The sequence below is a fragment of the Capricornis sumatraensis genome, chromosome 8 (assembly GCF_032405125.1).
Source record: "Capricornis sumatraensis isolate serow.1 chromosome 8, serow.2, whole genome shotgun sequence".
Taxonomy (NCBI): Eukaryota; Metazoa; Chordata; class Mammalia; order Artiodactyla; family Bovidae; genus Capricornis; species Capricornis sumatraensis.
The window spans coordinates 96,250,424-96,263,606 of NC_091076.1; the positions used below are offsets into that span (position 1 = coordinate 96,250,424).

The following is a 13,183-nucleotide window of genomic DNA, read 5'->3' on the forward strand; positions in this document are numbered from 1 at the left end:
CATCTCAGCACTCCGAACTTTGCTTCTACGGCACCCACAACCATTATAAATATATCATTAACTATATGATCACTTGCTTAAATATTTAATTAATCGCCCTTTCTAACCAGTTTACTCACGAGGACAGGGCAGCGACTGCGTTTCTCTTACTCACCACTATATATCCCTAGGACCTCAGCACAGAGTAGGCGTTCAGTACCTCTAATAAACAAATTAATCAATTCCCAAAGTCACCAAGGTAAGGCTTCAAGGCCTCTCTGCATAGCTCAGTCCCTCCTTCTCTGTTTATACAGGACTGCTTGGAAGGCCATTTCCTAATTTTTAACAGTTGCTGGAACTTATAAGGAATACAGAAACCTTCATTTTTAAGACTCTAGTAAAGAACTTGGATCCTCATAAGCTATAAGGGTTATTCTACAAGTTGTGTTCTCATAGTCAGTCACTGAAGCTTGAAACTTCAATTATCTATGATGATCCTTCCCTGTTTTACCCATTATAGCCTTTGTTTTTAATCCCATTAAATCCATTTCTGCACCATCCTCTGGAATCTTCTCTTTTCCTTTTTACACTATAATTATTACACTTAACCTGTACTACTAGATCTCTAAAATGTCTCCACTCTAGCCACCAAAAAGCCCTTAGCCATTCAGCCTCTGCCCTCTGATTATGCCATGCCTTCCTCCTGTACTGACCTACCTCATTAGGCCATAACCAAAAGACAACCTTCTATCAAAATCCTAGCCAGCCTTCAAGGCTCGTTTCTACTGTCCTTTCTTTCCAGGTTCCATCAACCAGTTGTGATCTCTTCCTATTTCATTTCTATCATCCAACATTTATTATGTATTAGTACATGCAAGGCACTGTTCTAAGTATTCATCTTTATCTCCCATGTCTCCAATACACATCAAAATTATATACTTTTTGAGCACAGAAATTCAGTGTATTTACCTATGATATCTCTGATGTCTTACATGTTTGTTCATAAGTACCTACATATTACCACTTTAAAAGAATATAGTTGATCCTTAAACAACACGGGCTTAAACTGTGCACATTCACTTAGACGCAGATTTTTTTCAACAGTTACTATGATCTGTGGTTGGCTGAACCCAGATACAGAGGAAGAGGCTGGGCATCACTAACCCCAGTGTTGTTCAAGGGTCAACTGTACATCATTCGATTTTACAGAATGAAAACACCAATCCGAAGGCAAGAGGAAATATCTGGAGCATCTAGATTTGCAGCAAATGAGTAGACCCCAAATTCCTGCTGCCTAACTTCCTGCCTTCAGAATCACACAAGAAGCACCAAGAATAATTCTCACTACCTACGTAACTTCTCAGAAAAAAAGGGGGCAGGGGGAGAAGAAAACACACAAGTTCTTATTTCAGCCACTGGATGTCATATGCATGGTAGCAGAAAAACCTGGGGCATTCAAAGTGATTAGATTAGAGCAAGGTGTTTGGCAAGTCAAAGTTCACTTGGCTCCAAAGTAACTTCTCTAAGAAAATGATACTTATTCCCACATATGTATCACACCTAGTAAGATATACAATAACCATTTTAATGGATTATGAGATGGCAAGGGCTGGGGGGGACATAAGGTAAAAGAATCAAAGCTCTAAGTCAAAGTCAAGAAAGCCATTTTGTTTCAAGGTATCCCAGTGACTCACAAGAAACTTTGCCTCAGATTCCCCAAATGCAAAAAGATGATGATGAGAAAAGCTCCATTGATGTCAGAGTTGTCACAATTCAAAGCAGTTTAAGCCTTGGAGATCAATTTTCTCATTTTTATTAGGAAAGTGGTAACAAAGCTAGTCTACGGTAAAGAAGGGTTAGATGTTAGGCTTCCAGCTGAGAGATCTCTTGCTCCCATCACTCTGTGAGCGGAGAAGGAACATGAAACTAAGGCCAAATCAAGTTGACTGCCATCCTTTCCAACATCATCTGCGCATACTTAACAAATTCAAGCAGGAACTACCACACATGCTAGCAATTTATGATACAGTGAAGTCTTCATAAACTCCAAAAGGATGAAATTCCTCAGAAATAAAGCAAAGTTGCTGCAATCAAGACAATCCAAAATTCAAATAACTTCTTTCACTGAACTGAACATCGTTTACTTTTACGCAACTCTGATCAGAAGAGACTTCAGGAAGCTATCACACAAATGAAATAAAGTTTAGAATAAATTAAACAAACAAACAAAAAACCCATGAAAATAAAACAGGAACAGGGAGAATAAAATGAAGTCAAGAATGAGGCTTAAAAAAAAAAAAAAGTACAACAGTAAGAACCCACAAGCTGTTGATCTAAAAACACATTTAATATCTGGAAAACATTTTTTTCTTCACAAGTACTTACTACAAAAGTTTGTAAGTACAAGGGTAAGAAAATGAAAACTAAATTGAGCAAAATTAAGTATGGGTCCAGGAATTCATAACAAAATAGCAGTACAAAATTTAGATATGAAAAGGAGAAATACAAAGAAAAACTAAAGTGAAGAAGAGTGTGGGAGCACAAGCGCACACTCACCAGTCCTACGAGAAACACACGAAGGGACTAAATGCTTTTATCCCTACTTCCACAATTAAGAGCCAAACACTGAGGTATTTATTGAAACATACAGCTTCCTTTCTAGTCCCTCATTCAAGATGATGTTGTTTTTTAAAAGGATGAAATAATACCATTTGCAGCAACGTGGATAGACCTAGAGATTATTCATATTAAGTGAAGTCAGCTGAGAAAGACAAATACCATGTATCATTTATTTGTGGGATCTTAAGATACAAGTGAATTTATTTACAAAACAACTCAACTGTGTAGAAAACAAACTTATGATTCCAAAGGGGAAAGAAGGTGGGAGAGGGATAAATTATGAGAATTATGAGTCTGCGATTAGCAGATACAAATACTACATATAAAATAGATTTTAAAAAAAAGTCCTACAGTTATATAGCACAAGGAACCAGATTCAATATCCTATAATCATCCATAATGGAAAAAATATGAAAATAAACCCATTTGTATAATGTACAATGGAATATGCATGTACAATGGAATCACCTTGGTATATACCAGAAATTAATAAATTATGTTTATATAAATCAAAGAATTTATACCTCAATAAAAAGAATTTAAGATGATGTTTCAATTCCTGCTCATTCCACAGTGATGTTACTAAACAATAATATAGGTCAAACCCAATGTAGTGCAGAATTTCCAAAGAAGTAGGTACATGTACCAAGACAGGAAGCTGCTGCTGCTGCTGCTGCTAAGTCGCTTCAGTAGTGTCTGACTCTGTGCAACCCCATACACGGCAGCCCACCAGGCTTCCCCGTCCCTGGGATTCTCCAGGCAAAAACACTGGAGTGGGTCGCCATTTCCTTCTCCAATGCGTGAAAGTGAAAAGTGAAAGTGAAGCCACTCAGTCATGTCCAACTCTTAGCGACCCCATGGACTGCAGCCTACCAGGCTCCTCAGTCCATGGGATTTTCCAGGCAAGAGTACTGGAGTGGGCTGCCATATATAAAACATTTTCAGATGATCTTCTAAAAAGCTTAAAACAAAAAGGTGTAACAATTTTAAACTAAACATAAAATCAATTAACCAGAAAAAAATAAATCAAGGAAAAAGAAAATATTTCTCTTCTGCTATCTCATCCAGCTATATTAGAATTCACTAATAGTTAAAAAAAAAAAAAACAATGATAAACATGTAATTCTTGACAATATATAAAACCAATCATTCTGCTACTGGACAGCATGTGCCTAGGACTTACAATGAATTACAGATTTTTACTCTTTTATTAAAAAGTTAGGAAACACACAAATGAATTCTTGGTGAAAGCTTGTAATTTTCAGATAATCATCATCCACTTGTAATTTAAGCAACATCACTTAAAAACAATTCATTTCAAGTCTTCTCTACTAAATATTTTCATTATGGCCACCAGACTAAATCTAGTGACTTTATCTCTGACAGTACTTCAACAAAGGAGTGAAATACTAGACAGGCTATTCAAAGAGGTAAAAAGTTGAAATTCACCAGCTGGGTCAAGCCCCTGAAGACTTAACGTCTTCTTCCAGGACTCAAGAATTATAAATGCAGTTATGAGATTTGGGAGGGACTTGAAATCACAAAGAAAAGGTTTCTCTGCATCCAAAGAACTTCTTTTTCTTTTTTAATCAAAGCGCTGTCTCCACTTTCACTGGCCAGTTGTTGAAAACCTTTAAAATACTCAAGTGGTCAACAAAGACCCTGCCTAAATAACAACCTTGGGAGTCAATCTGGTGACCTTGCTTCAAACAAGAAGTTAAAAGTATTTGCACTTTATTGGTGGCTTTAATTTAAATTCATAAATATCATAATTTGCAAAAGCATATTTACTTGACAGTACTTTTAGCGCCCAAATCATCCTTACTTTATAATATGATCTGAATCATGGAAATTCAACTTTTAAAAGTATTATTAAACTGATCCCAAGAAGTTTCCTAAAATAATCCCTTTGCTGTCTTTTTAATTTACATCCTTCCAATCAACAAACCATTGTGAGAAGAATGCCCAAACCTAAGCAGGTGGACTAAGAGGTCTTTGGAAGTCAACAGACTACTACATGATGCAAAAAAAGTTCTCTCATAGGCATTCTGATTTCATTGGGTTGGAATGTTACCCACAATATTACCAAAACTTAGAAATGTTGCCAATACAATGTCTCTCGAAAACATTAAGCTTATAGATTCTAGATGTTTTTCTTCAAATACACAAAATAAGTACAGGAAACTTTAAAGGCTTCAACTACACTATCTTACTCAAAATCACTCAAACAGAATATTCAACTGTTGACAAGGTTTCTTAAACCTGTGGTTTATGTAGCAAAGTCAGCGGGGATAATGCCACAAATATTGCCAAGCTGACTGAAGCTACTAATCCATTTAAGGAAAGATAACTATGTTACAGCAATGCTCTGAAATTTATTTGCTTTAGACCTGAATAGAGAAGTGGACTCTTGAGCACACTAAGCCTACAAGTGATAATGGCACTTGGTCTACCTGGGAAAAAATTCAGCACGATTATCCAGATTTTTTTCACTCAAAACAGAAACATAACCCAAATTTCATACTCAGATACAGTGTTATCCATGTTTATAACAAACTGGAGGAAAACAAAAGGAAATCTACTTATGCTTAGAAGCATAGCTGTCTCAGTAAAGTCTCCAGTGAAAATCTTAAGTCACCTTTTAATTACAGGCAAGGGACAGTCAACTATTCCAACACAGCCACCTACTTCAGTCTTCTCTAGCAATCCAAATTTTACAACATTCCCACCCAAAGAGGATCTACTAGTCAACTCTTCTGCCCTCTTTTCCAACTATTCACCTCCCTCTCTCATGAAGTCTAAATAAATGCAGATCTATCTTTAAGGAGATATACTGTACTTTCTTATCTTAGAGCTAAATGTAGGACCAGGAGGTAAACCATGTATGTCTCTACCAGGTTCATGTAAAGTGCCACTTAGAGCTTATGGAGAATTTTCCTCAACCCAACACATTTTGAAAATCCAGTAAGAATTTATCCCAAATATGTAAATACATTTAACTTAGTTGAAAGAAAATAAAACCCAAACCTGATAAAGTTAGGAAGAGAATCAGGTTGTGTGATAGCATATCATGCTGGGAGACAACCTACAAAATACTCTGAAGCACTTCCTGATTATTAGTCCCTATTTTTTTAATAAGGAAATCTCAAATGTCAAAATTGAAAACCAGGTACATTCTCTGCTAAAAGCTCAATTAAAAGCAACCATAAATTCCAGAGAACTTAACTAGGTCAACCAAACTTTTGCCCCACTTACTAGAAACAACAATCCGAAGTCAAGCCTCAGAAACTTACACAACATCCTACATATGGTTTCAAAAGAAATCTAATTATTCACTGTGAAAGAAGAATGGGTAGTTTTACAAACTGGAAATCATCTAGTTTTCTCTTAATAAGATTTCCATGGGAAATTAGCAGCTTTTATCCTACAGCAACACAAAACCAAAAATACCTTCCATTTCTTCACTAGCAGGTATATATGTACCCCCCTACCTAAAATTAGGAAAAAGACAAACAGATTCTAGGCACCCATCATACCATGAAGTCCTATCTTCCCATGATGGGAATTCACCAAGTCTTTCTCCCTCGTCTGAACGTTTCTGAAAACGACATTATGTGTGGTTCTACTCACAGGGGTACATGGCGCTGCTCAGGGTCAGCTCTGGCCAGTTCTTCCTCTTCAATATCAGACTCTCCTCCTGAACTACTGTCTGTGATGTCGGAATCAAACGCCCGTTCACTGCACCTCAAGTTGGCTATACCACTGGCTGTAAATCTCTCCAATTCTTCTGAAATCGAGTCACTTTTCAGGAAGTTGCTAAGTCCCTCTGAAGCAGCGGTCTCACTGGCAGCTTTTCTCAATGCAGCTTCGGCCTTTCGAGTCAGCATCAACTGGCTCCGGGGCCTCAAGGATTCCAAGTTTGGCAGCCTGCTTAAAGTTTTCTCTAAAAATCCACCCAGCTGATGCTGTATGTGCCTCTCCACCTGCTTGGCTTGCACAACCTGTAAGCGCTTCTGTAACCTGCGGGCCCGGCTCTCAATGTCAGCCTGCCGCCGCAGTAAAGCTGTTATCCTGGTGTCAGAATCTAAAGCACTGAAAAGGATGGAAGACAGGGGAGGCTTTTTACCCTCTAACTTGACACCCCCCACATTAGAACTAGAGTCTGTGTCAGGTGATAACCTGCTGCTTCCTTGAAGTGCCGGCTGTTCCATGGAATTTACGGAAGATTTGTTTGCAGTGCTATTATTGCTAAATACAGTTGTATGTTCTACATCAAGGCTTCTATGTGGAAGAGTGCAATTGGTCATACCCCCTTTCAAGTCCCCAGACTCAGATGCCACCACTTCACCCCCCTGAAGAGAAGATGAAGTGAGAGCCCGTTTTCCCCCGTTAAGGGGACTGGAATTGTCATGATCAGAATGTGTTGAACTTTTAGTCAATTTCTTCGCCAACCCATTTACAGGTGCTTGTGGCAGAGCTGTCTGACCACTTGTATTCATGGTTCTAAGATTTTCTAAGGAAAACTCCAAAACTGGCTGTCTTCCCAACAGCTCAGCTCGGAGTTCATAGGACTGAGATAAGAGAGGGTGAGGTTTGAGTACTGTCTGCTTGCTGAAGACACCTTGCAGCTTCAGTGACTCCTTTGCGGGAACAGCTGTCACATCGGAGCAGAGATAAGACGCCACCAGCGGCTGCAGCTTCCCCAGGTCTTCCTTGGTAGGGTTATTTCGGAAGTCTAGACTGGGGTCCTCTGCAGCGATGGCTTTCCTTTTGGTTCCGTTGGCAGCAATAAGGATGTTGGCGTTGCCGTTATTCTCGGCACTGCCAGGGGACAAAGTGGAGGATGGGGGAGCCAGTTTGAACCGGATATGGTGTGTTTCAGCTGCTGCGTCAGTGAGAGCGGGCGCCATCGCAGCCATTCAGCACAGAGAGACAGGAAGTCCAGCCTCTCCCGGTGCCGAGGCCAGCTCCACAGCCCCTTACCGCCTCCCCAGAGAACAGACTAGAAGAGAAAGAAGAAAAGGAAGTTAGAAATACAAACACATTAGAAAACAACACACATGTTTTTAATACAAACATCATGGAGGCTGTTAACCAAACTCTGTCTTCAAGAAAACACTCAAACCAAAAGGGGAGGGTGTTGGGGCGGGGCCACAGCTCTACAAAAGAAAGAATTCCATCCTTCCTTTTAGTCACTTGTTACCTTAAAAGTAGTCAGACTGTTAAAGTCAGATCATCTGCATTTAAGAAAAAAGCAGCTTTAAAACTTCTTGAAATTAGTGAATTTAAAGCAAATGTATCAAACTAAACACCAGGAATCAAACAGAAAAGAATTAGTAAGAATTCCTCATTCCCTACCCAAAGTTTGTATGCCAAATGTCTGTACATTTCTGGCCAAAGGATCCAATGTTTGTCAGCTTCTCTGTAAGATAGATCATACTAAAAGTTTTACTGTATCACATCTGTAATGCCAGTTTATTTCATCAATTTTCTTTTTTTTCCCACTGTTCTCAGTATAGCCCACCTCTCAAATTAATTGCCCAATCAGTGTGTCTCTTTTCTTCACAACTTCTTGAAAGAAGAGTTATAAATAGCTGCCCCTGCCCTTCTCACTCTTCTGTAATCTGCCTTCTACTCCTACGCCTCTGGCAAAGGTCACAAGCAATCTCATTACCAAATCCCATGCTCAAGTCTCAGTCCCCATTCTATCTTACTTCTCTGAAGCATTAGGTAGTGCTGACCACCCCACTCTTCTGGAAATTCTTCTTTCCCGATGTCCTTGACAGCAAGGTCCCTTCTCCCCTCTTCTCTCTCAACTCACTTCCTTGGCAACAATCTTGATAGCAACGTGTAAGTCCTCTGGTCGCTCAGAAAAACACCTTCAGCTACACTAATCAACATCCTCACCTCTGTGTACCTCAAGCCCCCTGAAGCTCAAAACTGAGTTTCTTTTTACTTCTCACCCAGTTTTCTCATCTCAGGAAATTGCTTTCACTGAGTAAGCCCAGCTAAAAACCTCAGCAGTGTGCCTCTTCTTCATCCCTTTTGATTTATCTGGTCTGAGAGTAAAAGGAAATCTATGTAAAGAACTAAGCCAGCAGTACTAAAGTGCGGCCTACAAACTTCTTGAGAGCTCGAAGACCATCTCAGAGGTCCACAAGATCAAACTTTTCATAATAATATTAAACATTATTTGCCTTTTTCCACAGTGTTGATGTTTTCGATAAGGATGCAAAAGACAAGTCTGAGCGAAACTGCTGGTACCTTAGCAAAAATCAAAGCAGAGGTACCTAACTGTACAAATAGCCTCTGGTCACTGTATTCTTTACTCATTTAGTTAAAAAATAAAACTTTTTTTAAAAGGTTATTATAATGACCTTTGATATCCTTGATGAAATACAGAAATTATGAACTTTATTAAATCTCCACTCAAGTCTTCAGTGCATGTGTATACGTTTATCTATATATTCTGTGCTATGAAAGGGAAAGTACACATAAAGCACTTCTACTGCTTTAAGAAAACTGAGTTACAAGTTGAACTAGAAGCTTCTTCCATGTAACTATTTTTACTTGGCAGAACAACTGACAAACTATGATTATACAGACTTGAATACTGAGCAGACATTTTCTTGCAAATGAACAAAGTGAACGTGTCACTTCAAGGAAACCCAATATGAGGTTTGTTGCCAATGATAAAATCCAAGTTTTTACGCAAAAATAAGTATTTTGAAAATGTGTATCCACCACCATAAACTTGGAACATTTCCCCAATACTTAGTCATTTCCGATTAAACAGACTACTGCTGCTATTAGTGAACAAGAACTGGATACCACATAATGAAATGTGTCAACCTTTGGAAGATCTGCATAACTCTGTTAATGATCAAATGACCAATGCTCCTTAGAAACTTGTGCATGGGTAAAAGTAAGTGTTAAGACAGACCAAATGGATTAATCTGACAGAGCATGAAAAGCTCACTGATACTGCTTTAGATTCCACAGTGCAGCTAACCTTTATGAAACTACTACTTGTCAAGTTTGGGCAGTGTCAAAGAACACGCACACTTTAAAAGGCTACTAAATACTTGTCTCTTTTCCAAACTACACATTTGTATGAGGTCAGATTTTCTGTACATACTTCCAAAGCAACATTACCACAACAGAACGAATGCAGGAGCTATGAGAACCCAGCTGTTTTCTATTAAGCCAGACATTAGAAAGATTTGCAAAAATGTAAAATAATGCCATTACCACTTAATTTTTGTTGTTCTGATAAAAAGTTATTATCCATAATATGTAATAGGTTGATTATTTTTTAATGAATTATTAATTTTTTTTCCCTTTAATGTGTGGCCGCACTGCCCAGCTTGTAGGATCATAGTTCCCCCACCAGGGATTGAACCCGTGCCCTAGGCAGTGAAAGCAGAGTCCTAATCACTGGATCGCCAGGAAGTCCCAGTAAATAATTATTCTTTAAATTTCTCGAAGTTTCTAACCAACTACCGATAATAACCCACCAAAGTTCTTTGTGGTTTTCGACATTTTTTAAAGTGAAAAGGGGCCTTGAAACCAAAAAGTTTGTGCATCACTGAACTAAAAGCAACCTTCTCCTCTCTCAAAAAAATGAGGGCAACTTCCAGTTTGGTCAAACATTTTATCTTTAGATAAAAATCAACACAGGATGGTAAGCCGTGTAGTACTACACTAAGACTCTTTACAGTATGACAATTCAAATCATTAATATCAAATTATTTAAGTAAATGACTGAGAAAAGTGTTAGTTGTTCAGTCGTGTTCAACTCTTTGATACTCATGGACTGTAGCCCACCAGGCTCCTCTGTCCATGGAATTCTCCAGGCAAGAATACTGGAGTGGATTGCTATTCCCTTCTCTAGGGGATCTTCCCAACCCAGGGATCGAACCTCAGTCTCCTGTCCTGCAGGCAGATTCTTCACTGTCTGAGCTACCAATACACTTACAGGTCAAACATGTCTACCACTCTATGCAATTGCCAAAATTTTCTCACTCTAAGCTTATAATGCCTTTAACAAACATCCTATATTTATTAAACTAGACTTTGTGAGGATTCGAGTTTTATCCTTATGGACTTGCTGGCATACAGCATTCTGTGTAACTAACTATGTCCACTTTTCCTAATTTTTGATTTTAAATTTAAAAGTAAAATTCCTAATGTAATTTCAAAAATAGCTGTATTATTACATTGGTTCAATTGGCAGATGAACCAATGTAATAAGCTCTTTATTCAAAATACCTTGAGTCAATTTAATAATGGGAAAAGGATTTTCTACCATAAACAAAAACCACTATCTGATCTTCCAATCAACTCAGTATCCTCTTTCAAACTGATAACAATATACAGTTGGTACTAGCCATGCAAATGGCAACCCACTCCAATACTATTGCCTGGAGAATCCCATGGACACAGGAGCCGGCAGGCTACAGTCCAGAGGGGTGCAAAGAGTTGGACGTGACTGAAGAAACTTAGCACTAGCCATGCAAGGAGGCACATTATCACTGTCAGATGATTAATACAACGAGTGAGAGGAGTAGATGGAGCCTACTGCCCCAAAGCACTACAGTCTGTCTCAGCAATGGCAGGAAGCAGCCTCCCTCTGGGACCCAAGCAAGGACACAGATGTTACACAGCTTCCACAAAAGGTATGGAAAACCCATGCTCACCCAGCACACATAAAAAGTGGGTTGTCATTAACACCACACCACAGAAGGTGCTTAAGTAATCAACATTCCAAAGTTATTTCAGAATTATTTCTTTAAAATCTGCAACTAAAAGAAAAATCTGCTGACTCAAATCCCACCTCTTTTAGTATTTCTCTGACCCTCTGAAAGCACACCTGAGAACCTGACATTAATCATATACGCCTCAAAGGCAAATGTATTTTGCTCACACTCCCTCCTTGGTCTCAAAATCCCCATGGAGTGCAATGAAAAGAGTAGTTACTAAACAATTTGTCTCAATAAGGGAAGGGGGAAAGTGACATCTCCAGAAGAAATTCCATTCCTAACTCGGAAATCTTTTATCTTTCTGTATCAAAATTGCTAAAAAAATATACTGGACTCTACACCCGCCTCCCTTCATTGACTTGAAATGCTGTGTCAAGATGCAGTATCACTTCCCAACCCCCCCATTCACAGGTAAGAGGAGCAGGTACAGGTTCACATCTGGCTCCACCCATATTTAAATCATTTAACTATTTTGCTCCCTCAACTTCATCTGCAAATAACAGAGCTGACCTCAGAAGGCTGCAGAAATGATTACATAAAATACTTTCAATTACTTAACTTAGTGCCTGGCACAAGAGCCCATTATTTGCACTATTACTATAACCTATGGAAAAAAAGCAAATATTACTAGAACGAAAAACTGTTAAGTAGAAAAAAAGGGGTTAAAAAATAAAATGTATACTGTGACCTCATTTCAGTTTTAAAAAGGAGGTGATAAGATTCTTTTGTTTTTTGTTTTCTGGCTTATGTAATGTCTCCACCATAAACACAAATTGCTTGTATAATACAAGGGAAGAAAGCAAAAATACTGTAAATTCTTAAAGAGTCAAAAAAATATGAATAGGCAAAATATCACAAAAATGTTCTTAAATTTAACATAATGAGCAAATGTTGATGGAAACAATTCCCATCCCACTTAAATCCCAAAAACGTTGTAGTGACTTAACAATTTAGAGCAGAAAGAAACTGTCAAACTTGAGTGTTACAAAAACAGCACAACAGCTTTTGATAAATCACCCTTCTCCAAAGAATACAAAGCATTAAAAGCTATAAGTAACTTATTAATCCTCATCACAAGATAAGTGGTAGGTTTCTGGCTGTGATTTTAATTTCCAGTTCACTGGTGGGGACAGATAGTTAAGTTACCTCGTACATTCAGAATAAAGAAACCTAAAATATTCCAACTTTTAGTTCATCTAATAAACCACAATCTGACCAAAAAAAAAAAAAGATGAGACCTAATGCACCTGCAGCCACCGACATAAACTATGATTCAGCAGTAAGCTTCAGAGACAAAAGAAGGGCTATCTTATCAAGGTCCTTTAAAAGGATATGAAAATTTGAACTAGCTAATTAACAGTGTCCATCCCAGTCCCAAGGAAGCATTTTGGGGACTGAAAGATGTCAAATGAGTTCAGCAGGCAAACACAGTTAGGAAAAACTTCCCTGATGAGATTCACAATACACTTCATTATACTGAATACTGCTCAAATATTTTCAGCTTTAACAAACATCTTTTTTCATTATATCAATATTGTGCAGAATACTGTTCTGAGGGATATAAGTTAGAATGAAGTTCAAATACATGACCTCTAAGGCCCCTTCCTGTATGTATGATTTTCTTACTATAAACAGCAATATAGATTCAAGAACAAACTGTCACCTGACACAAGTAACACCCTGGAAGCCAAAGTGCACCTGAGGACAGAGTTTCTCGACCTCAGCACTGCTGACTCGCTGGGGGAACAGGGTCCCTCCAGTGCCTCTGCAGGTGGTTCAGCAGCATCCCTGGACTAGATGCCCACTGCACCCGCCTAGAAATT

General features: G+C 38.5%; 1 protein-coding gene across 3 annotated transcripts in view; it reads right to left on the bottom strand.

Moving 5' to 3' along the window:
* The window catches only part of KANSL1 (KAT8 regulatory NSL complex subunit 1), a 140,264-nt gene that overhangs the window by 116,390 nt on the left and 10,691 nt on the right, over nt 1–13,183 (bottom strand). For 2 of the 3 annotated variants that reach the window (XM_068976047.1, XM_068976046.1), the window contains exon 2: nt 6,229–7,600. In XM_068976047.1, coding sequence (XP_068832148.1) covers nt 6,229–7,517 — 1,289 coding nt within the window. In that variant the 5' untranslated portion in view covers nt 7,518–7,600. Of the gene's footprint in view, nt 1–6,228; nt 7,601–13,183 lie in introns of those variants that run through there. The other variant, XM_068976048.1, reaches the window with a different exon arrangement.